The sequence below is a fragment of the Salmo salar genome, chromosome ssa22, assembly GCF_905237065.1.
Source record: "Salmo salar chromosome ssa22, Ssal_v3.1, whole genome shotgun sequence".
Lineage (NCBI taxonomy): Eukaryota > Metazoa > Chordata > Actinopteri > Salmoniformes > Salmonidae > Salmo > Salmo salar.
This window is the reverse complement of record NC_059463.1, coordinates 40,504,226-40,529,445: the sequence shown is the minus strand read 5'-3', so window position 1 is coordinate 40,529,445 and position 25,220 is coordinate 40,504,226. Positions and strand designations below refer to the sequence as shown.

General features: G+C 44.8%; 1 protein-coding gene across 4 annotated transcripts in view; it reads right to left on the bottom strand.

The window, feature by feature from the left end:
• The window catches only part of LOC106583501 (pleckstrin homology domain-containing family A member 6), a 201,901-nt gene that overhangs the window by 136,473 nt on the left and 40,208 nt on the right, over positions 1 to 25,220 (bottom strand). For 3 of the 4 annotated variants that reach the window (XM_014167751.2, XM_045705143.1, XM_045705142.1), the window contains exon 1: positions 13,424 to 13,661. The exons of the other annotated variant lie outside the window; for it this stretch is intronic. In XM_014167751.2, the coding sequence (XP_014023226.1) occupies positions 13,424 to 13,443 (20 nt within the window). In that variant the 5' untranslated portion in view covers positions 13,444 to 13,661. Of the gene's footprint in view, positions 1 to 13,423; positions 13,662 to 25,220 lie in introns of those variants that run through there. 4 annotated transcript variants of the gene reach the window in all.

Genomic DNA, 25,220 nt, shown 5'->3' with positions numbered 1-25,220 from the left:
TGCTTCTTGAAATTCTCGGTTATCGTAGACTTATTGGTGGTGACAGTGTTTCCTAGCCTCAGTGCAGTGGGCAGCTGGGAGGAGGTGCTCGTAATCTCCTTTGACTTTACAGTGTCCCAAACCTTTTTGGAATTAGTGCTACAGGATGTAGATTTCTGTTTGAAAAAGCTAGCCTTTGCTTTCCTAATTGAAAGCAAAAGTGTATATTGGTTCCTGACTTCCCTGAATAGTTTCATATCGCGGGGGCTATTCGACACTAATGCCGTACGCCACAGGATGTTTTTGTGCTGGTCGAGGGCAGTCAAGTCTGGAGTGAACCAAGGGCTATATCTGTTCTTAGCTCTACATTTTTTGAATGGGGCATGCTTATTTAAGATGGTGAGGAAAGCACTTTCAAAGAACAATCAGGAATCCTCTACTGACGGGATGAGGTCAATATCCTTCCAGGATACCCTGGCCAGGTCGATTAGAAAGGCCTGCTCGCTGAAGTGTTTTAGGGAGCGTTTGACAGTGATGAGGGGTGGTTGTTTGACCATGGACCCATTACAGACACAGGCAATGAGGCAGTGATCGCTGAGATCCTGTTTGAAGACAGCAGAGGTGCATTTAGTTGGTCAGGATGATAACTATGAAGGTGCCCATGTTTACGGATTTCGGGTTGTACATGGTAGGTTCATTGATCATTTGTGTGAGATTGAGGGCATCTAGCTTAGATTGTAGGATGGCCGGGGTGTTAATTAAAGCATATCCCAGTTTAGGTCACCTAACAGTACAAACTCTGAAGATAGATGGGGGACAATCAATTCACATATGGTGTCCAGGGCACAGCTGGGGGCTGAGGGGGGGTCTATAACAAGCGGCAACAGTGAGAGACTTATTTCTGGAAAGGTGGAATTTTAAAAGTAGAAGCTCGAACAGTTTTGGCACAGACCTAGATAGTATGACAGAACTCTGCAGGCTATCTCTGCAGTAGATTGCAACTCCGCCCCCCCTATCTTGACGGGAAATGTTGTAGTCGGGGATGGAAATTTCAGAATTGTTGGTGGCCTTCCTAAGCCAAGATTCAGACACGGCTAGGACATCAGGGTTGGTGCAGTGTGCTAAAGCAGTGAATAAAACAAACCTAGGGGGGAGGCTTCTAAAGTTAACATGCATGAAACCAAGGCTTTTACGGTTACAGAAGTCAACAAATGAGAGTGCCTGGGGAATAGGTGTAGTACTGGGGGCTGCAGGGCCTGGGGTAACCTCTACATCACCAGAGGAACAGAGGAGGGGTAGGATATTGGTACAGCTAAAGGCTATAAGAACTGGTCGTCTAGTGCATTTGGAACAGAGAATAAAAGGAGCAGATTTCTGGGCATGGTAGAATAGATTCAGGGCATAATGTACAGACAAGGGTATGGTAGGATGTGAGTACAGTGGAGGTCAACCTAGGCTTTGAGTGACGATGAGAGAGGTTGCATCTCTGGAGGCACCAGTTAAGCCAGGTGAGGTCTCTGCATGTGTGGGAGGTGGGACAAAAGAGCTATCTAAGGCATGTTGAGCGGGACTGGGGGCTCTAGAGTGAAATAAATAATAAGAACAAACCGAACCAGCAGTAGACAAGGCATATTGACATTAGAGAGAGGCATAAAGCAATCACAGGTGTTGATCGGGAGAGCTAAGACAACAACGGGTAAATGGTGATGAATGGGCAGAGAGGGTCAGTTAGGTGTACCCAGGACCTGAGTTCGAGGCTGGGGCCGACAGATAAACAAAACGAGGTACCGTGCTAGTAAATAGTCCAGCAGGCATCAGATGTGTAGACAAGTGATCATAGGGTCCAATGAGCAGCAATAGGTGAGTCAGGGAGCTGTTCGGTAGTCGCTACTATGCTAGGCGAGCGGGAGACACCGTGATCTCGCCATCACGGTTGACAACTCCCTTGTGTCCTCCTCCCAGAGTGCTAAGAGCCTCGGCGTGACCCTGGACAACACCCTGTCGTTCTCCACTAACATCAAGGCGGTGACCCGATCCTGTAGGTTCATGCTCTACAACATTCGCAGAGTACGACCCTGCCTCACACAGGAAGCGGCGCAGGTCCTAATCCAGGCACTTGTCATCTCCCGTCTGGATTACTGCAACTCGTTGTTGGCTGGGCTCCCTGCCTGTGCCATTAAACCCCTCCAACTCATCCAGAACGCCGCAGCCCGTCTGGTGTTCAACCTTCCCAAGTTCTCTCACGTCACCCCGCTCCTCCGCTCTCTCCACTGGCTTCCAGTCGAAGCTCGCATCCGCTACAAGACCATGGTGCTTGCCTACGGAGCTGTGAGGGGAACGGCACCTCCGTACCTTCAGGCTCTGATCAGGCCCTACACCCAAACAAGGGCACTGCGTTCATCCACCTCTGGCCTGCTCGCCTCCCTACCTCTGAGGAAGCACAGTTCCCGCTCAGCCCAGTCAAAATTGTTCGCCGCTCTGGCACCCCAATGGTGGAACAAGCTCCCTCACGACGCCAGGACAGCAGAGTCAATCACCACCTTCCGGAGACACCTGAAACCCCACCTCTTTAAGGAATACCTGGGATAGGACAAAGTAATCCTTCTAACCCCCCCTTAAAAGATTTAGATGCACTATTGTAAAGTGGTTGTTCCACTGGATATTATAAGGTGAATGCACCAATTTGTAAGTCGCTCTGGATAAGAGCGTCTGCTAAATGACTTAAATGTAAATGTTCAGAAAGCTAGCGGGTCGGGGCTAGCAGATTGCGAAGTTGCCGAGGACCAACGGAAAAGCCTGTTGAATCCACATCGGATGATTATGTCGGCAGACCAGTCGTGATGGATTGGCGGGTCTCCGTGTCGACAATAAAGGGTCCAGGCCAATTGGCAAAAGAAGTTTGCAGCCCAAGAAATAGCCAGTATACTTTGTCTGCTAGCTGGGATATGGGCCTAGCTCGAGGCTAGCTCAAGGCTAACTGATGCTTGCTTCGGGACAGAGGCGTTAGCCAACAATAGCCACTCGGTTGCAGCTAGCTAGCTGCAATTCTCCGGTGTAATGGTCCAGAGCTTGCGTCAGGAATCCAGTAATATGGTAGAGAAAAGCAGCCCGATATGCTCTGGGTTGATACCGCGCTGTGCAGACTGGCAGGTTTTGACTGAGCTAAAGCTGGCTGGTGTCCGAGCTAAAGGTGAAGACTGCTAACAGTGGCTAACAATGACTAATAGCTAGTAGCTAGTTAGCTGGCTAGCTTCTGATGGAGGTTCCAGTTATCAAGTATAAAAATAGCAGATCCGTACCACATTGGGTGAAGTGGGTTGCAGGAAAGTATATTTAGTTCGTAGATGGACAGTGAGATTAAAATATATACAAAAAAAAACAGAAGAAACAGACTATTTACAGACTATTTACTCTGGACATCTTGGATATTGATTAGGCTGGCCAAGAGGCAGCTAACTGCTGAACCCTGATGTTCACGACCATCTAGAAAGTGGTTATAGATACATTTATACACTCTTTCCCATTCGAAACGAAAAAGTTAGCCAGCCAAGCTAACCTGCAGAGCGCAGATCAGCTGGTAGAAGGACAACAGGTGGCTTTGGAGGTCCTGCACTGCGGACAACCACAGAAGGCGGAAACCTCCACTAGCATGAAGGAGCGAAAAAGGAAGGAGGACCACGCTGGGACCAAGGATTTGGGAACACCCACAACCAGCTCCCCGAGACGACACCCCTTCCTGAACATGGACAGCAGGAAATGCTATGAGTGTGGCGAGCCAGGACACATCGCCTGGAACTGTTCAAACCCCGAAGTCCCGATGCCTTCAGCCTCAGCCAGTGAGGTAGCCAACAGGCAGCCCTGCGGCTTGCTAATGGCATGCTGGGCTAGGGAGAGTGGTCCTTCCCCTGTCACCCCGGTAAGAGCCAATGGAAAGAACACCACGGCACTTGTGGACTCTGGGAGTATGGTGACCCTGAAGCCGGAGAGGTGGTAGGGGTGCCAGATGGAGGGATGCCTGGACAAGTAGATTCCAGGAAGTGGACCCCCAGGCATCAACTGAACCCCTCTCAGAGGGGGCTGTTGAAGCCAGACTGGAGGGAGAGGTGGCGAGTCTGGAAGACATGTTTTCAATGGACCATGAGGTGGCGCCAGAGCCTGCCTCTCTAGCGGGCCGGTTCGGCATGGCCCAAATGGAGGATATCACCTTGGCCAGCGCTCTCCAGCAGGTGACTGTGGTGGACGGAAAGCCCGTGGAGGGGGTAAGTCAAATAACCTACCCCCATTTTTCAATAAAGAAGAAGTTGCTATAACAGGTTGTGAAGAAGAATGATGAATGTCTGGAGTTGTTGTTGTGCCCCATCCCCTTGTACCATCTGTCCTGCAGTTGGCACACTCCCACCTTCTTGGGACTCACCTAGGGGTGGAGAAGACCTTAGATAGGATCAAGGCACGATTTTACTGGCCAGGGGTGAAGAGAGCAGTGGAAGAATACTGCCAGCAGGTGGCGCCAAAACCCAATTTCTGCAGTCCCTTAACCTCTCCAGGGTAGGGGGCAGTATTTGCAGGGCCGGATAAAAAACGTACCCGATTTAATCTGGTTATTACTACTGCCCAGTAACTAGAATATGCATATAATTATTTGATTTGGATAGAAAACACCCTAAAGTTTCTAAAACTGTTTGAATGGTGTCTGTGAGTATAACAGAACTCAAATGGCAGGTCAAAACCTGAGAAGATTCTGTACAGGAAGTACCCTGTCTGACCATTTCTTGGCCTTCTTTGCCATCTCTATCCATTACAAAGGATCTCTGCTGTTACGTGACACTTCCTACGTCTCCCATGGGCTCTCAAAAGGCGGCAAAAAGCTGAATTGTGGCTTTGCAGGCTCTGGTTGAAACAAAGTAGCGAGTTTGGGAAGTGGCTGGTTACAGTACTGTGAGACTCAGGCGCGTGCCCGCGTCGACCGAATGCTTTGTTTTCTTTCCTCTGTTTACCTAAACGGAGATTCCCGGTCGGAATATTATCGCTTTTTTACGAGAAAAATTGCATAAAAATTGATTTTAAACAGCGGTTGACATGCTTCGAGGTACGGTAATGGAATATTTAGACATTTTTTGTCACGAATTGCGCCATGCTCGTGACCCTGATTTACCATTTCGGATAATGACTGGAACGCAGGAACAAAACGCCGCTATTTGGATATAACGATGGATTATTTTGGACCAAACCAACATTTGTTATTGAAGTAGCAGTCCTGGGAGTGCATTCTGACGAAGACAACAAAGGTAATCAAACTTTTGTAATAGTAAATCTCACTTTGGTCAGGGCTAAACTTGGTGGGTGTCTAAATGGGTAGCCGTGATGGCTGGGCTATCTACTGAGAATATTGCAAAATGTGCTTTCACCAAAAAGCTATTTTAAAATCGGACACCTTGATTGCACAAAGGAGTTCTGTATCTATAATTCTTAAAATAATTGTTATGTTTTTTGTGAACGTTTATCGTGAGTAATTTAGTAAATTGTTAGTAAATTCCCCGGAAGTTTGCGGGGGGTATGCTAGTTCTGAACGTCACATGCTAATGTAAAAAGCTGGTTTTTGATATAAATATGAACTTGATTGAACAAAACATGCATGTAGTGTATAACATAATGTCCTAGGTGTGTCATCTGATGAAGATCAAAGGTTAGTGCTGCATTTAGCTGTCTTCTGGGTTTTTGTGACATTATATGCTAGCTTGAAAAATGGGTGTCTGATTATTTCTGGCTGGGTACTCTGCTGACATAATCTAATGTTTTGCTTTCGTTGTAAAGCCTTTTTGAAATCGGACAGTGTGGTTAGATTAATGAGAGTCTTGTCTTTAAAATGGTGTAAAATAGTCATATGTTTGAGAAATTGAAGTAATAGCATTTCTAAGGTATTTGAATATCGCGCCACGGGATTCCACTGGCTGTTGAGTAGGTGGGACGATTTCATCCCATATACCCTAGAGAGGTTAATTCCCCTACGCATTATTTCTGTCCCTTTCAGCAGGATCTCAATGGACCTGGTGGGACCTCTACCCAAGAGCAACCAAGGGCACCAATACATTCTAGCGATTCTGGATTATGCCACCAGGTACCCGGAAGCCATTCCCCTGCTCACCATGGCCACCAAGGGAATTGCACATGAGTTGGTCATGCTGTTCTCCCGAGTAGGCATCCCCGACAAGATATGGACTGACGAGGGCATCCCATTCATGTCATGAATCATGAAGGATCTATGCAAGCTAATGAAAATAACCCAGTTGCACACCTCATTGTATCACCCTCAGACCGATGGATTGGTGGAAAGATTCAATCGAACCCTGAAGCAAATGATTAAGAAGGTGATGGAGGCTGACGGAAAGAATTGGGACCAGCTGGTACCCTACCTGATGTTCTCGAAACGAGAAGTGCCCCAAGCTCAACAGGTTTGTCTCCCTTCAAACTCCTGTATGGGAGACGACCCCGAGGACTGTTGGATGTGGCTAAAGAAGCCTGGGAACAGCAACCGTTGCCCCACCGAACCTTGGTGGTGCATGTGGGAGACATGAGAGATCAGATAGCAACCCTGTGGCCCCTGGTACGGGAACACATGTTGGAGGCCCAGGAGGCCTAAGTGCGGGTGTACAACAGAGGGACTTACAGCCAGGAGACAAAGTGTTGGTGTTGATCCCCACCTCAGAATGTATGTTTTTGGCCCGATGGAACAGGCCATACAAAGTCATTGAGAAGGTGGGTAAAGGCATCTGACCCAGATTTACCATGTGAATTTGCTAAGGAAATGGAATGCATGTGATGTACTCTACTCTATTTCCCAAAAGTAGTCTACCACAGAGACCAAGCCGGCGGAGCTGCCAATGGGGGTGCAGCTGAGCCAAGCCCAGTAGCAGGAGCTGAGCGAGTTGGTCGGCCAATAACCAGGATGCATTCTCCAGTGAACCAGGACACACCGATCTGGTACAGCACAGTATCATCACCAAACCTGGGAAAAGCTGAAGTTGAAACCCTACCACATACCGGAAGCAAGGAGAGAGGCTGTCAGGACCAAGGTAAAAATGATGTTGGAAGCTGATATAATCAAAGAGTCGAATAGTGAGTGGTGCAGCCCCATTGTGTTGGTGCCAAAATCAGAAAGCACCATTCGCTTCTGTAATGACTTTAGAAATGTAAATGAAATCTCAAAGTTCGACACCTACCCCATGCCCCAAATGTATGAATTAATCGAACGGCTAGGGACTGCCCAATTTATCAGCATGCTCGACCTGACAAAGGGTTATTGGCAGGTGCCCTTAGCTCCTGAGGCACGAGAGAAAACTGCGGGAGGCTGAATACCTGGGGTACATGTCGGGAGGGGATGTGTCAAACCCCAGGTGAAGAAAGTGGAGGCGATTCAGGACTGGCCCCACCCCCTCACCAAGAAGCAGGTATGCACGTTTGTGGGGTTGACTAGTTACTACCGGAGATTCATTCCCCACTTTGCCTCCCTAGCCAGCCCCCTGACCAATCTGACCAGGAACCGTCTGCCCGCCCAGGTGATGTGGACCGAGGAGACGGAAAAAGCCTTCCAGGACCTAAAGGGAGCACTGTGTTCTGGACTCGTGCTGGTGACCCCGGACTTCTCCAAACCACTTGTGGTACAGACCGATGCGTCCGATACAGGGGTGGGTGCCATACTATCATAGCTACAAGAAGGTGAGGAACACCCAGTCATGTACATTCGCCGGAATCTGTTGCCACGGGAACAACGATATTCCACGGTGGAGAAAGAATGTCTAACGATCAAGTGGGCGCTGGAAACGCTGAAGTATTACTTATTAGGAAGACACATCACCCTTGTAACAGACCATGCACCCCTGGTTTGGATGTCAAGGAATAAGGACAGTAACGCCCAGGTCACCCGCTGGTTCCTATTCTTACAGCCCTTTGCTTTCTCTGTCGTCCACAGAGCAGGTGCAGCCCATGGAAATGCAGATGCACTCTCCAGGAGGGATGAGTTAGGGAGCTGAACCGCCCCTCCCTCTGGGGGGGGGGCAGTCGGCAGGGAGAGCTGAGGGGAGTGGTTATTGAGGGGCGATATCTTGCAGCCCGCTGGCTCCACCCCTGGGCCTTATATGGACTTCCTGCCCCAATGAGGCGAGGCTGTGGGTCATTAAGCCAGGGAGTGCTTGGGGATAAAAGAGGAAGCAGCCTGCACAAACGGGCAGAGAATGGAGAGAAAAACGTGCGTTATGAAGAGTGGGAGAAGAGAGAACAATATCTGTGAGATTACCCGCTGTGACCTGGACTGTCGGATTACCTAACTTGTGTACCGAACCGGATTGGCTGAGGACCTGAGTTTTAGGATTACCCCTGGAGAATGGAACGGACAACGAGAACGGCTTGTGGACTGTGAAGTAATTGGTGAATTCCCCCTACTTCCCCAGTGTACCAAAATCCTTAATGGACTCCCCGTTTGCATTCTAGTTATGCTACTGGTGCATGTTTTGTTATTGAACTTGATGATGTGGAAACCCTACACCCTTGAGCCTGCTACAGTATGTATCGTTTTTTTGTTTAAAAATTGTTGTTTAAAAATTGATATTTCACCTTTATTTAACCAGGTAGGCAAGTTGAGAACAAGTTCTCATTTACAATTGCGACCTGGCCAAGATAAAGCAAAGCAGTTCGACACATACAACAACACAGAGTTACACATGGAGTAAAACAAACATACAATCAATAATACAGTAGAAAAATAAGTCTATATACAATGTGAGCAAATGAGGTGAGAAAAGGGAGGTAAAGGCATAAAAGGCCATGGTGGCAAAGTAAATACAATATAGCAAGTAAAACACTGGAATGGTAGATTTGTAGTGGAATAAAGTGCAAAGTAGAAATAGAAATAATGGGGTGCAAAGGAGCAAAATAAATAAATACAGTAGGGGAAGCGGTAGTTGTTTGGGCTAAATTATAGATGGGCTATGTACAGGTGCAGTGATCTGTGAGCTGCTCTGACAGTTGGTGCTTAAAGATAGTGAGGGAGATGCAGTGAGGGAAAAAAGTATTTGATCCCCTGCTGATTTTGTACGTTTGCCCACTGACAAAGAAATGATCAGTCTATAATTTTAATGGTAGGTTTATTTCAACAGTGAGAGACAGAATAACAACAAAAAAATCCAGAAAAACGCGTCAAAAATGTTATAAATTGATTGCATTTTTAAGAGGATATTTTTGCAGAACTCTGCATGCAGAGTCTCAATTTGGTGTTTGTCCCATTTTGTGAATTCTTGGTTGGTGAGCGGACCCCAGACCTCACAACCATAAAGGGCAATGGGTTCTATAACTGATTCAAGTATTTTTAGCCAGATCCTAATTGGTACGTCGAATTGTATGTTCCTTTTGATGGCATAGAATGCCCTTCTTGCCTTGTCTCTCAGCTCGTTCACAGCTTTGTGGAAGTTACCTTTGGCGCTGATGTTTAGGGCGAGGTATGTATAGTTTTTGTGTGCTCTAGGGCAACGTTGTCTAGATGGAATTCGTATTCGTGGTCCTGGCGACTGGACCTTTTTTGTCTTACTGAGATTTACTGTCATGGCCCAAGTATGACAGAATCTTTTCAGAATATCTAGGTGCTGCTGTAGGCCCTCCTTGGTTGGGGAAAGAAGACCCAGATCATCAACAAACAGTAGACAGTTGACTTCAGATTCTAGTAGGGTGAGGCCAGGTGCTGCAGACTGTTCTAGATCTCTTGCCAATTTGTTGTTATATATGCTGAAGAGGGTGGGGCTTAAGCTGCATCCCTGTCTCACCCCACGGCTCTGTGGAAAGAAATGTGTCTTTGCCAATTTTTACACAGTTTGTCGTATGGTAATTTGGTAAAAAGTCCATTTGACATTTGCTCAGTACATTGTTTTCACAAGTCTGCTGTTAATGATAATGCAGATGATTTTCCCAAGGTTGCTGTTGATGCATATCCCATGGTAGTTATTGGGGTCAAATTTGTCTCCACTTTTGTCGACTGGGGTGATCAGTCCTTGGTTCCAAATATAGGGGAATATGCCAGAGCTGAGGATGATGTTAACCTGTTGGGTCTAGGGGGCAGCATTTGCACGTCTGGATAAAAAAAATGTACCCGATTTAATCTGGTTACTAATCCTACCCAGTAACTAGAATATGCATATACTTATTATATATGGATAGAAAACACTCTAAAGTTTCCAAAACTGTTTGAATGGTGTCTGTGAGTATAACAGAACTCATTTGGCAGGCAAAACCCTGAGACATTTTCTGACAGGAAGTGGATACCTGATGTGTTGTATTGACTTTAAACCTATCCCATTGAAAAACACAGGGGTTTAGGAATATTTTGGCACTTCCTATTGCTTCCACTAGATGTCACCAGCCTTTACAAAGTGTTTTGAGTCTTCTGGAGGGAGATCTGACCGAACAAGAGCCATGGAACGGTGATGTCCCATTAGACACCTGGCGCGCTACTTCATGTTGGGTACCCTCGTTCCAATACGTTATAAAAGGCTATGCATTCGTCCACCTTGAATATTATTCATGTTCTGGTTAAAAAGGCCCTAATGATTTATGCTATACAACGTTTGACATGTTTGAACGAACGGAAATATATTTTTTCCCCTCGTTCATGACGAGAAGTCCGGCTGGCTTACATCATGTGCTAACGAGACGGAGATTTTTGGACATAAATGATGAGCTTTTTTGAACAAAACTACATTCGTTATGGACCTGTGATACCTGGAAGTGACATCTGATGAAGAGAATCAAAGGTAATGGATTATTTACATAGTATTTTCGATTTTAGATCTCCCCAACATGACGTCTAGTCTGTATCGCAACGCGTATTTTTCTGGGCACAGTGCTCAGATTATTGCAAAGTGTGATTTCCCAGTAAGGTTATTTTTAAATCTGGCAAGTTGATTGCGTTCAAAAGATGTAAATCTATAATTCTTTAAATGACAATATAATATTTTACCAATGTTTTCTAATTTTAATTATTTAATTTGTGACGCTGACTTGACTGCCGGTTATTGGAGGGAAACGATTTCCTCAACATCAATGCCATAGTAAAACGCTGTTTTTGTATATAAATATCAACTTGATAGAACTAAAAATGCATGCATTGTCTAACATAATGTCCTAGGAGTGTCATCTGATGGAGATTGTAAAAGGTTAGTGCATCATTTTAGCTGGTTTTATGGTTTTGGTGACCCTGTCTTTGACTTGACAAAACATTACACACAACTCTTGTAAATGTACTGTCCTAACATACTCTAAATTTATGCTTTCGCCGTAAAACCTTTTTGAAATCGTAAAACGTGGTTAGATTAAGGAGATGTTTATCTTTCAAATGGTGTAACATAGTTGTATTTTTGAAAAATTTGAATTTTGACATTTATTTGGATTCAAATTTGCTAGTTGATTCTAAGATTTGTATTTCATTATGCATACATTTTTGCTGTTTGTTCTTTGTTATAGAGCCAAAAAGATTGGAGAAGTGGTTTATCCACACATCTCCATTTTGGATAGATAACTCTTCATGTTTAGAGTTTTCACATTTTCCCAATTTTCTCTCTCTCCTTTCTCTTTATCCCTGACTCTGTCTCCCCTCTCTCTCTTTTTTTTGAACTAACTCACTAACGTGTCAACAAATCATTCAGGCAGTCCCAGGCAGAGCACTGTCCCATAAAGCAGCACCAGACATGCTCCTATACGCTCCTGTTCCCCTCTACTGTAGGTAGAAAGTTGGGTTCCCCCTAAATAATCTGGTCCTTTTCTATGTTTATCAATCTTCACAGCCTATAGATGTGTTGTACTATACCATTGTCATGCTTGGCCCCACTTTAAAGGGAACAGGCATGGATGGGCCCTTTGTTAGTCAGTGTAAGGTAAATGACTTGATGCACAGTGCAAATAGAGCTGAATTGAACTGAATGCCTGATTTTACTGGGGAAGTCAACAGTCTGTCACTCCTCTTCTTGAACTTTATTGTGGGTGAACTGTGTTCTCTCTTTCTCTCAGAGGAATTCCTCCAGGAAGAACAGGCCAGTCTCATCTCTCTGTTTGCCAAGAAAATGTCCCTGTGGAAGAGACTCCCTCATCTCTGAAAACCCAGTCCTGTCTCAACCCTCCCCTAGAGCCCTCACCCAATCTTCTCATCTACTCCCCTCAAACACTCTCACCCTCCACAGTCCACAGGGTCTGACTCTGTCAAGGACAAACATCTTTTACACACATCCAACCACCAAAACTCCTATCACTCCTCTAACCCATCACCAAACCTCCAGTTCACCTCCATGCCCACACAGACAGTGGGTATTAAACAGTTAACAGCCACCCCAGGCCTCTCATCAGGTCACTGAGTTACTGGCCTTCCCTTCAATTAGCTGCATTTTACAATGAGGTCAAGAGCAGGGTGTGTGTGTGTGTTCACACAAGGTTCAAGCAGGGGCCATTAGTTTGACCTTTGAACCCAGTCACAGAACAAGAGGTCATGGAGAATAACTCTCATCACCCTCAGTGACATCATTACTAAGTCTCACAAGGTGGGTTGTCACAATGGATCTCCAAACTTGATTCTAAGACTGATCCTAAGGCATGGGTTGCGAGGTCGCTGTTTGTTACTACACCAATAAATTACAATATCCATCCGTACCTTTGCCACCTAGGAAATTTGTTTGACAGGACCTTCTCAAATAGTACTTACCCCTGACTTAGTCCAACCTATGACACTGCAGCTCAGTGAAATAGAGGTCTCAACAGGTGAGCAGGCCATGGGGCTGTTTGATAAAGGTGAGCCTGCTATAACCACTCTATGGCCAACATATGTCACCCTATTCCCGTCATTCCTTAGGGGGCCTGGTCAAACGTAGTGCACTATATATGGAATAGGGTTTCATCAGTGATTCCAGCTGTGATAGATAGATTTAGAAGAGAGAGCTTGCTTTCTGCAGTAGGTGAACTTAGGTTATATGTGCATTCATATGTACTCATATACAACCTTACACACACACACACACACACACACACACACACACACACACACACACACACACACACACACACACACACACACACACACACACACACACACACACACACACACACACACACACACACACACACACACACACACACACACACACACACACACGACCATGCATGAATGTAAACATGCACAATCACAGAAAAAAGAATACAGACGACAGAAAACAGTTAGCCTTTGCACCAATCAAAATGTTGCACATACTTTTTTGTATTACTTCAAATGGTTTAATAAATATGTCGCTCTGTTTACTAGAACCTTAGATGCATGCACACACACCCCTCTCTTATGGAGTCCACATGGTCTCCTCTGTCATAGCTACAGTTGCAGTCCAAACGTCACAAAGGATTTAGAGCAGAATGAAGACAGACCTACCTCATTGCTGATTCCTCCATGATCCCCGTGTTCTCTCTCTCCTTTCTATATTTCTCTCTTCTACTTTGAGTAGACTCTGTCTGGAAATGCAGTCTGCTCTGCCCTCTTTCTTTCAACAATTTTCTCTTCTCCCTCTCACCTACTCTTCTTCTCTCCCTCTCGTTTATCTTCCTCACTCTTCCCTCCCCTCTAACTCTATCACTTGTTCACTCCACTCTCTGTCTACAGTAACTCTCTCACTTTCTCTTCCCTCCCTCCCTCTTTACTCTCTCCCTCTCTCTTTCTTTCTCCCCTTTTCCCTCCTCCCTCCCTTTTCTCTTTCTCTCCCTTCCTCTCTATCTCTGTGTGCACACAGTTGACTCAGAGCTAGGGTACTGGGGCCAGTATGAGTGGAATTTAAATAGGGGAGAGAGTAGAAACAATCATTTCTTTGCGGCTAATATATTTTCTCTCTCTCTGAGCTGAACTCGTGCACACATATGCATTACATTCCCAGGGGAGCAGCCGACTGGATTTAAGCATCACGCTCTTTCCCCTCTTTCTCTCCGTCAGCTCCTTCCCTCACTCGCTCCCTCCCTCTGTTCGGCCCTGTCTGCCTCCCTCACTCCACCGCCTCTCCTTTCCAATCATTAACTTTTGTCACAGTGCCAGTCACCAGCTTAACCCCTTCAGTTATCCCCCCCGTGCACACCCACCAAACACTCAACCCGACCCACCCCAAGACCACCCCTAATCATGTAACCTTCACAACTAAGACAGGAACACACACACACACACACACACACACACACACACACACACACACACACACACACACACACACACACACATAAAATCTATGTGGGACTGTGCTGATGCGCTCCTGAATGTTACATAACGGCACAAAGCAGGACTCAGAAAGCTTGATTGAATATCAAAAGTTAATAGCGCTCATATCATATGGCCCAGACTGGGGTTTGTGTATTCCACAGGTCCTTGGAAGCTCCCAGACAGACAGACCAACACACCACTAATGCATAACATACACCCCTCTCTACTGTTTCACACTTTTCTTCATCTATCTGCCTATTCCTTTTCCACCTCCCTTCTTTTCATCCATCGTTTGACTCCTTCTGTTCCACCTCTGTCTTCCTTTTCATCTCTCTCTCCTCTCTTCTCCTCAGGGATTTCAGCTGTGCTATGTCAGTTTCATCTCTCCTTCACTTCATATTTTCTTCAGGGAGGGCTTGGAGAGTCAATAGGCTAACCACACCTATCTCAGCAAGACTTCTATGCCTGATGCTGCATGCACACCTTAGTCTTGCTGGGCCGGAACCAACGACCAAACTGTGGCTAGAAACATTAGGGTGGTCACTCACAATACAAAACAATGTAGAGCTCTAATCTTGTAGATTCTGTCTCCACTTGTCATTACCATTATACAAACTCTTCCTCAGCCCTGTCCTCCTCATCAATCACTGTGGTCTCTCTGATAGGACAGTGGAGAGTAGTATGGGTAAGTGGACAGTGCTAAGGCCTTAGTGTTATTCCAGTTGTTTTTCCTTTAAGAGATACAACACAAAAAGACTCAGCAGTGCAATTAGAGATGGGTTCTCATTGCTGAAGCCCATTTTCCAACCTTCCCCATCTCTATCTCTCCATCAGAATGATTCACTATACAACCTCTGTTGTGTTCTGCTTCATTCACAAGCCAGGGAGGGAGGGTGCCAAAAGAGCGCAGGTTATAATGTGATGTTCAACATGAGGTAGCAGGGGTTTACATGGTTTGTTTTTGTGAGACATGGCAGAGAGACAGAATAAAAGTTCAATGTGATTATTTGTAATTCTACCGTGTGTGAACAAAGGTTGTGTTAAACATGGTAAACACTGCATTCAGTTGTGTAGAAGAGGATCATTGCAAATTGGGTGAATATGTGTGCATGTACAGTACAGATGTAGGATCTTAATTGTATCACCCTGTCGCACAGCAGGAAATGTTTAACTTGTAGTGTATTTGAGGTTTAAAAAGGCTTATGAAGTTTGTCATTTCCACTTAGAGATTTCAGCCTTGGTTTCCTCTTACAAAAAATTTATCAACCCCTACCCCTATAAAAATTTCCATTATTTATCATTATAATCCACATTTGCTGTTGCTGCCGGATTATTTTCCTGCTGTAGCAAACTGTCTCAAATTAAGATCCTACATTTGTGTGTGGCAACCAACTGAGTGGCCTTGTGGAGTGTCCATACTGAGATTGGAGGTAAGGCACTGTGTTAACGTCCTGTCCAGGGGGTGTACTTGCACATCGAGCTGCCTCATTCTACAGAAACAAGAGACGCTCCTATGCTCTTGCTCTGTTCCGGCTTGCACAAGCCAAGGGCTACTTACTTACAGAATGTGGCAGGCTGGTGTAGCAAATGGAATTTCCTGTTGGTTAAGATGTTGGTTTGCCGAGCAGGAGACCAGTGTACAGATCTCAACCGTGACACTATCACTACCTTACCGCTGCCTTGCTCAAGGGCACATCGACAGATTTTTCATCTTGTCGGCTCGGGTATTCGAACCAGCGACTTTATGGTTATGGGCCCAATGCTCTAACCTTTAGTCTACCTGCTGCACAACACCCCTTAGGACACACTCTAAATCATAATCAACAGTTAGATCAGCAACTCAAGAACAAATACTTTCTCATAGGGTGATGAGCATTCAACCAGGCAGAATGTTAGCTAATTCATCTGTTGTTTTGTTTGCTGTATATGTTAGCTAATGTTTAGCTCTGGTCCTGGTCCACTATTAGTGAAGGAATGCACACTAGCGCCCTGGACAAGATATAGCTAACATTATATCAAGCAACCAATTTTTATTCGATATTCAATATTAGATAGCCCTCAGCATTTTCTTGGTCAACTATACTCTGCAGTACATGCACTAACCCAAACGAAAGAGAGACTGTGTACCACAATGAAACCCAGCTTCTGTGAATCAATTTAAAAATACTATGGAGCCAAGCAGCTAAAACATCTAATCTATGAGGATCAATAGGAAACCTTAAAGAGTATTATTCCTATTTAAACAGGGTGAGTTATGAAACAGTACAGATGGACAATCTCTGATGACCTGATTTAAAATGCTCATTGTCCCCGCAGATATTTTGGGCAGATACACACAGATGCACTTCCACACACATATACATTGATGGCAATGTCAGGTGGTTAAATGTCCCTGAGGATATGGGGGGCAGTTGTCACAGAGACTCAGCGGACTAACATGGCAACGCTCTATTTGCTTTGAATACATAACTCTAACTATAGGTGCGCATGCGCGCACACACACACACACACACACACACACACACACACACACACACACACACACACACACACACACACACACATACACACATACGTACATACAGTACATATTAGCGTGCAAGCTCTTGGGGGGGTAGGCAGAAAGAGAGGGGATAGTGAAGTGTCACAAATAATCAAGATCAGCAAAGCATTCAGGACATGATACACACTACAGAATAGACAGAAAGAAACACAGACACACACGCACACACATACACACATCCATGTTGCAATAGTGTTTCCTTCAGAAACCAGACTATACAGCTGGAACACAACACTGTGGTTCTAAATATATGACTTAGTTTGGATCCACATTGAGACAATACAATGAGACAACATGCTTTATCATTTTACGGCTAGGTGTTCCGCTAGCGGAACGTTTCCACAACATCCGGTGAAATCCAAGATCCAAGATGGCGTAGCAGTCAGACGTCTTTGTCCTTCGTCCAGTCGTGTCCCATGTATATATATTTTTATATATTTTTCTTCGCATATCTTTTTATATTTTGCTAACCCCTTACTTCAAAATACTCTCCTGCAACCCACCTCACCCAATGTGGTGTGGACCTGCTTTTTCTCTAAAGTATTTTTCTCTACCTCTATTACTGGAATCTCCAACATAAGCTAGCCAGCTAATGGTCATCAGCTAACCGTTAGCTCGGAAAGCTCTCGCCAGTTTGTACAACGCGATTCAACCAGAGCATACCGGACCTATTTTTCTCTCCATATCCCCGGATTCCTACCGCAAGCTCTGAACCTTCTCATCTTCAGACCTTCGCAGCTAACGTTCCCTGAAGGCTAGCTGTCTAGAGCACAATGGACTGTTAGCTTACGAGGCCCATCGAATACATTCCGAAGCTACTAGCTAGCAGTCAGCTATCCTTTGCTTGCTACCCTTTATCCCGGACAACTCTCGCCAGTCTGTACAGCGCGACTCAAACCAGAGCTAGTCGGACTTATTCTTCTCCATATCTCCGGATTCCTACCGCAAGCTCTAAACCTATTTTTATTTTTTATTATTATATATTTTTTTCCCCACCTAGAATTATAGCAGCTAACATCCCCTGAACGCACAGCCGCTAATCCGCAGCCTGCTAGCTATCTAAAGCACATTGGACTGCTGGCTTAAGAGGCCCTTCGGACATATTTCTTTGGCCACTATACATATTTTGCCAATTGGCCTGGTTTACCACACGGAGCCCTGCTGATCCGTCCGCTGATGTAACTGCACGAGGAAGCCACAACAGACTCTCCTCCGTCGCGTCGCCCCTCTAAGGCCTTTCTGATAGCCTGCTAGCACGCCGCTAGCTGCCTGAAGCCACGCACTGGACTCTTATGATCACCCGGCTACGCACTGCTCAAAACGCCTCGGCTAACAATTTAGTTCCACCTCCCACACACGCAGTGACATCACCTGGTTTAAATGCTATTTCTAGAGACAATATCTCTTTCATTATCACTATATGCACAGGTTTACCTCCACTGTTTTCACATCCTACTATACCTTTGTCTGTACATTATGCCTTGAATATATTCTACCATGCACAGAAATCTGCTCCTTTTACTCTCTGTTCTGAACGTGCTAGACGTCCAGTTCTGTTAGCCTTTAGCCGTACCATTATCCTACTCCTCCTCTGTTCCTCTGGTGATGTAGAGGTTAATCCAGGCCCTGCAGTGTCTAGCTCCACTCCCATCCCCCAGGCTCTCTCATTTGTTGACTTCTGCAACCGTAAAAGCCTTGGTTTCATGCATGTTAACATTAGAAGCCTCCTCCCTAAGTTTGTCTGATTCACTGCCCTAGCACACTCCACCAATCTGGATGTCCTAACCGTGTCTGAATCCTGGCTTAGGAAGACCACCAAAAACCTTGAAATTTCCATCCCTAAATATAACATTTTCCGACAAGATAGAACTGCCAAAGGGGGCGGTGTTGCAATCTACTGCAAAGATAACCTGCAGAGTTCTGTCTTACTATCCAGGTCTGTACCCAAACAATTCAAGCTCCTACTTCCAAAAATGAACCTTTCTAGAAACAAGTCTCTCACCGTTGCCGCTTGCTATAGACCACCCTCTGCCCCCAGCTGTGCCCTCGACACCATATATGATTTGATTGCCCCCCATCTATCTTCTGAGCTTGTGCTGCTAGGTGACCTAAACTGGGACATGCTTAACACCCCGACCATCCTACAATCTAAGCTTGATGCCCTTAACCTCACACAACTTATCAATGAACGTACCAGATATAACCCCAAATCCGTAAACACGGGCACCCTCATAGATATCATCCTAACTAACTCGCCCTCCAAATACACCTCTGCTGTTTTCGACCAAGATCTCAGCGATCACTGCCTCATTGCCTGCATCCGTAATGGGTCTGCGATCAAACGACCACCCCTCATCACTGTCAAACGCTCCATAAAACACTTCTGCAAGCAGGCCTTTCTAATTGACCTGGCCGGGGTATGCTGGAATGACATCAACCTCATCCTGACAGTAGGGGATGCCTGGTTGTTCTTTAAAAGTGCCTTCCTCACCATCTTAAATAAGCATGCTCCATTCAAAAATTGTACAACCAGGAATAGATATAGCCCTTGGTTCACTCCAGACCTGTCTGCCCTTGACCAGCACAAAATCATCCTGTGGTGTTCTGCATTAGCATCGAATAGCCCCCGTGATATGCAACTTTTCAGGGAAGTTAGGAATCAATATACACAGGCAGTTAGGAAAGCTAAGGCTAGCTTTTTTAAACAGAAATTTGCATCCTGCAGTACAAACTCAAAAACGTTCTGGGACACTGTAAAGTCCATGAAGAATAAGAGCACCACCTCCCAGCTACCCACTGCTCTGAGGCTAGGAAACACTGTTACAACCGATAAATCCACTATAATTGAGAATTTCAATAAGCATTTTTCTATGGCTGGCCATGCTTTCCACCTGGCTACCCCTACCCCGGTCAACTGCCCGGCACCCTCCACAGCAACCCGCCCAAGCCCCCACCATTTCTCCTTCACCCATATCCAGATAGCTGATGTTCTGAAAGTGCTGCAAAATCTGGACCCCTACAAATCCGCCGGACTAGACAATCTGGACCCTCTCTTTCTAAAATTATCTGCCGAAATTGTTGCAACCCCTATTACTAGCCTGTTCAACCTCTCTTTCATATCGTCTGAGATTCCCAAAGATTGGAAATCTGCCGCGGTCATCCCCCTCTTCAAAGGGGGAGACACTCTCGACCCAAACTGCTACAGACCTATATCTATCCTACCATGCATCTCTAAGGTCTTCGAAAGCCAAGTTAACAAACAGATTACCGACCATTTTGAATCACACCGTACCTTCTCCGCTATGCAATCTGGTTTCAGAGCCGGTCATGGGTGCACCTCAGCCACGCTCAAGGTCCTTAACGATATCATAACCGCCATCGATAAGAGACATTACTGTGAAGCTGTATTCATCGACCTGGCCAAGGCTTTCGACTCTGTCAATCACCACATTCTTATTGGCAGACTCAACAGCCTTGGTTTCTCAAATGATTGCCTCGCCTGGTTCACCAAGTACTTCTCTGATAGAGTTCAGTGTGTCAAATCGGAGGGCCTGTTGTCCGGACCTCTGGCAGTCTCTATGGGGGTGCCACAGAGTTCAATTCTCGGGCTGACTCTCTTCTCTGTATACATCAATGATGTCGCCCTTGCTGCTGGTGATTCTCTGATCCACCTCTACGCAGACGACACCATTCTGTATACATCTGGCCCTTCTTTGGACACTGTGTTAACCAACCTCCAGACGAGCTTCAATGCCATACAACTCTCCTTCCGTGGCCTCCAACTGCTCTTAAACGCAAATAAAACTAAATGCATGCTATTCAACCGATCATTGTCCGCACCTGTCCGCCCATCCAGCATCACTACTCTGGACGGCTCTGACTTAGAATACATGGATAACTACAAATACCTGGGTGTCTGGCTAGACTGTAAACTGTCCTTCCAGACTCATATTAAGCATCTCCAATCCAAAATTAAATCTAGAATTGGCTTCCTATTTCGCAACAAAGCATCCTTCACTCATGCTGCCAAACATTCCCTTGTAAAACTGACCATCCTTCCGATCCTCGACTTCGGTGATGTCATCTATAAAATAGCCTCCAACACTCTACTCAACAAACTGAATGCAGTCTATCACAGTGCCATCCGTTTTGTCACCAAAGCCCCATACATTACCCACCATTGCGACCTATACCCTCTCGTTGGCTGGCCCTCACTTCATACTCGTCGCCAAACCCACTGGCTACAGGTTATCTACAAGTCTCTGCTAGGTAAAGCCCCGCCTTATCTCAGCTCGCTGGTCACCATAGCAGCACCCACTCGTAGCACTCGCTCCAGCAGGTATATCTCACTGGTCACCCCCAAAGCCAATTCCTCCTTTGGTCGCCTTTCCTTCCAGTTCTCTGCTGCCCAATGACTGGAACGAACTGCAAAATTCTATGAAGTTGGAGATTCCCATCTCCCTCACTAGCTTTAAGCACCAGCTGTCAGAGCAGCTCACAGATCACACTGCACCTGTTCATAGCCCATCTGTATACAGCCCATCTATCCACCTCATCCCCATACTGTATTTATTTATTTATTCTGCTCCTTTTGCACCCAAGTATCTCTACTTGCACATCCATCTTTTGCACATCTACCATTCCAGTGTTTAATTGCCATATTGTAATTACTTTGCCACCATGGCCTATTTATTGCCTTAATTCCCTTAAAAAAATGGCAGAGTGCCAAATTCAAAAATAATTATTTTAAATATTTAACTTTCATACATTCACAAGTGCAATACACCAAATGAAAGCTTAACTTCTTGTTAATCTAGCCATCATGTCAGATTTCAAAAAGGCTTTACGGCGAAAGCAAACCATGCTATTATCTGAGGACAGCACCCCATCAAACAAACACATGACAATCATAATTCAACAAGACAGGCGAGACACAAAACTCAGAAATAACAATATAATTCATGACTTACCTTTGAAGATCTTCTTCTGTTGGCACTCCAATATGTTCCATAAACATCATAAATGGTCCTTTTGTTCGATAAATTCTGTCGTTATATCTCCAAAATGTCAATTTATTTGGCACGTTTGATTCAGAAAAACACCGATTCCAACTCGCGCAACAGGACTACAAAATATCTAATAAGTTACCTGTAATCTTGATCCAAACATTTCAAACAACTTTCCTAATACAACTTTAGGTATTTTTAAACGTAAATAATCTATCAAATTTAAGACGCGATAAACTGTGTTCAATACCGGACGAAAACAAAGTGGAGCAAGCTTTCAGGTCGTGCGCCCCAACCACAACAGTACACTAGACTCGACCCTCGTTCTGAACAGCCATACTTCTTCATTACTCAAAAGAAAAACATCAACCAATTTCTAAAGACTGTTGACATCCAGTGGAAGCGATAGGAACTGCAAGCAAGTGCCTTAGAAATCTAGATCCACACAGAAAACACATTGAAAACACTGTCACCTCAACAACAACAAAACTTCCTGGATGGTTTGTCCTCGGGGTTTCGCCTGCCAAATAAGTTATGTTATACTCACAGACATAATTTTAACAGTTTTAGAAACTTTAGAGTGTTTTCTATCCAAATCTATTATATACATATCCTAGCTTCTGGGCCTGAGTAGCTGGCAGTTTACTTTGGGCACGCTTTTCATCCGGACGTGAAAATACCGCCCCCTAGCTCGAAGAGGTTTACTGTACGAGGCTGCTTGGCCTCGTGAGCCTTCATGAGTCAGTGACACAACTTCAAACCAGTTTAAGTTATTTTTATATTTTGCAATGTTTTGCTAGCTGTTTGATACACACACATGCACACACACAACTCACACTCAAGACACAGCACTCTAAACTTGGCCACACCCGAAACCCTTAATTATGACAGTCTGCCAAACAGCAGCCCACACCACAGTCTGACGTCTCCCTCTCTCTCTTTTTTGATTCTTCCTCCCTATCTCCATCCCTCTCCTCTGGGACTCAAGACAGCCACAAATATCTCTTTTTTTCTGTCCTCTCCCCTGCCACCCCTCTCCCTGGCCAATTAAAACATTCCAATGTCCCCTCCTTTGTTTTGTCCGCAGACCATTAGCTGCTAATTTACTGCTAATCTGTAGAGCAACATGACCTCGAGACAAGAGTGTCTCCATTCAAGCTGTGTGGGTTTGAGACAGTCAGGGGGTTTACCTGATAACACAGGACTGGAGACTGAAGGCTTTTTTACAGTGACGTTCTGACACAGGTGTAACATATTCTGCATGCTCTACCTCACCTTGGCCTGTGATCAGTACCTACACCATGTTTAAAGGGAGAACATGGAGTATGGGTGGAGGAGGAGGAGGGGACTATCCTCTCCTACTGGGGGGGACTAAAGAGGAACAGGTAGAGACAGGATGCTGGAACTACAGGAATGTGTGGTTAGGGCTGTTGTGGTGACCATATTATCACCACACCTGCGGTCAAATTCCACGTTTAGTCACAGTAATTAGGCTTCTCCAAGCTCTGATGCTGCTGATGGTCATTAGTATCCTACCAAACTTGTTAACAGGCTGGTACTCCGCACTCCATTGCCCCTCTAATCACTCTGACATCAATGCAAATTTATTCAAAATCTAATCAAACACTTAATGAGAGCCTGTGAGCTCATGTTGCGCAACATTTCAATAGGCTATGCAATTGCATGAGTGATGCCTCTCCTAAAAAGAGGAGGATCCTATCAGCTTTATATAGGTGAGGCCTATTATGTTTATTTCTCAACTTTCCTAATGTTAAGCACATTGCTTCTCTTTACAACAGGAGTAAAGCCTACCTGGCTGGCATGAAAATAAACCATGGGGAAAAGCGTCCTCCATTCGCTATTTAAGTGCAGAGATGACGGGTATTTTTTTCCCGCTGCCCCTGTTTCGATACAGATCCATGATAATGGTCCACTCTGAATCAAAACAAATTTCCCACATATATTATTTAGTATATGTAAAGAAGATTAAATCAAGAACTGTCTGATGGGTGACAATATTAGCCTATCACTTGTGAATTATATATTATCACTTGTGAATGATGCCCAGCATAAGAAACAATGCCTTGTTTTTTGCGACTTTTTTTAATCGTAGTCGCACACATCATGTAGCCTAGCCCATGGACCTATGTTTTAATAAGGTTTGTATCACAACTAAAGTGCTTCTTAAAATTAAGTACATTCATCTGATTTACAAGGGGTCTAGAGCATAACTGGCATACATAAACAGCGCGGGAGTTTGAAGTTTGGGGAAGATAATTTTCACCATAAAAATTCACCTTTATAATAAAAGCATTACATCCATAATTGCATTTGCGGTCACTTTTAAAGATTGGTGTTTTCCGCTAATGGAACATTCATGCTTATAGCCTACTACCATGTGCGCATTGCTGCGCTTATAATGTGAAGAAATAGCCTAATAGTTTATCAACATTTTAAGCTAAACGTTCTGATCTGTTGCGTCAGCCATATAGTGTAAAAAAGGTGTTTTGATGCTAGTGGTTGTTTTTGAGGCTAGTGCTTTAGCTGTTCGTTAGGCCTACTGACGAAAAGTACATTTGGACAGTTCTTCCACTATCTTCAATATGCACCTCGGAATTGGATGACGCCCGCAGTTGCGTCCCCAATGTGTCTGTTTTCACTGTGAGAATGAGCCATCACGTGATGGAGCGCGCAGCACTCAGGGAGAAGGGCACAACAGCCACTGGCCACAAAAGGCATGTTTTTTTTAGGGGACATTACGGCCACACAAAGGGGATGCCGCTGTGAAGTTCTAGGCATTATCAAGTGCTTGTCAAATTGTGAATGAGTGACTGATGTAGTGTGTACAGCCTGCACAAAAAAACTAAGCAGAGCTCATGTCTTTCAAGATACTTTTTTCAAATCATCATTAGAGTCGCATGCAGCCTTAGAATGTAATAAAAATCAAACATATAGCCCAACGTTTGTAGAACAACTAAAGTTACATTAATAACTCTAAATTAAGCTTATAGGAGGACCTGTCTTTGTTAACCACTCAACACAGAATAGAGCACTCCTTCAAATCATTTGGAGAAAATATCCTTTTATATTTTATTCAGCTATGTTCAATTGTATTCTTCATTCTATAAAATAATGCCAAGGAATTCTAAGCAAATATTGTCTACTAAATAAACTAGTGTATCCCACAGCCATATGGCATAGCCAGATTAGGACCTAACACAAGGACAACTCAGATTATGCTATTCTGTTCTTCTGAAACAGACTACATTTCTTCATATCATGTACCTTTAGACCTGTCTAAAATGAATAATGGATTTATTGTGAAGGTATAGGCTATATTACATGGATTTATTAGACTTTTTAAAATGTAGATGTTCCAAAGGTCAGCATCAGTGGCTTGTAGAAGCCAGGAGATTCT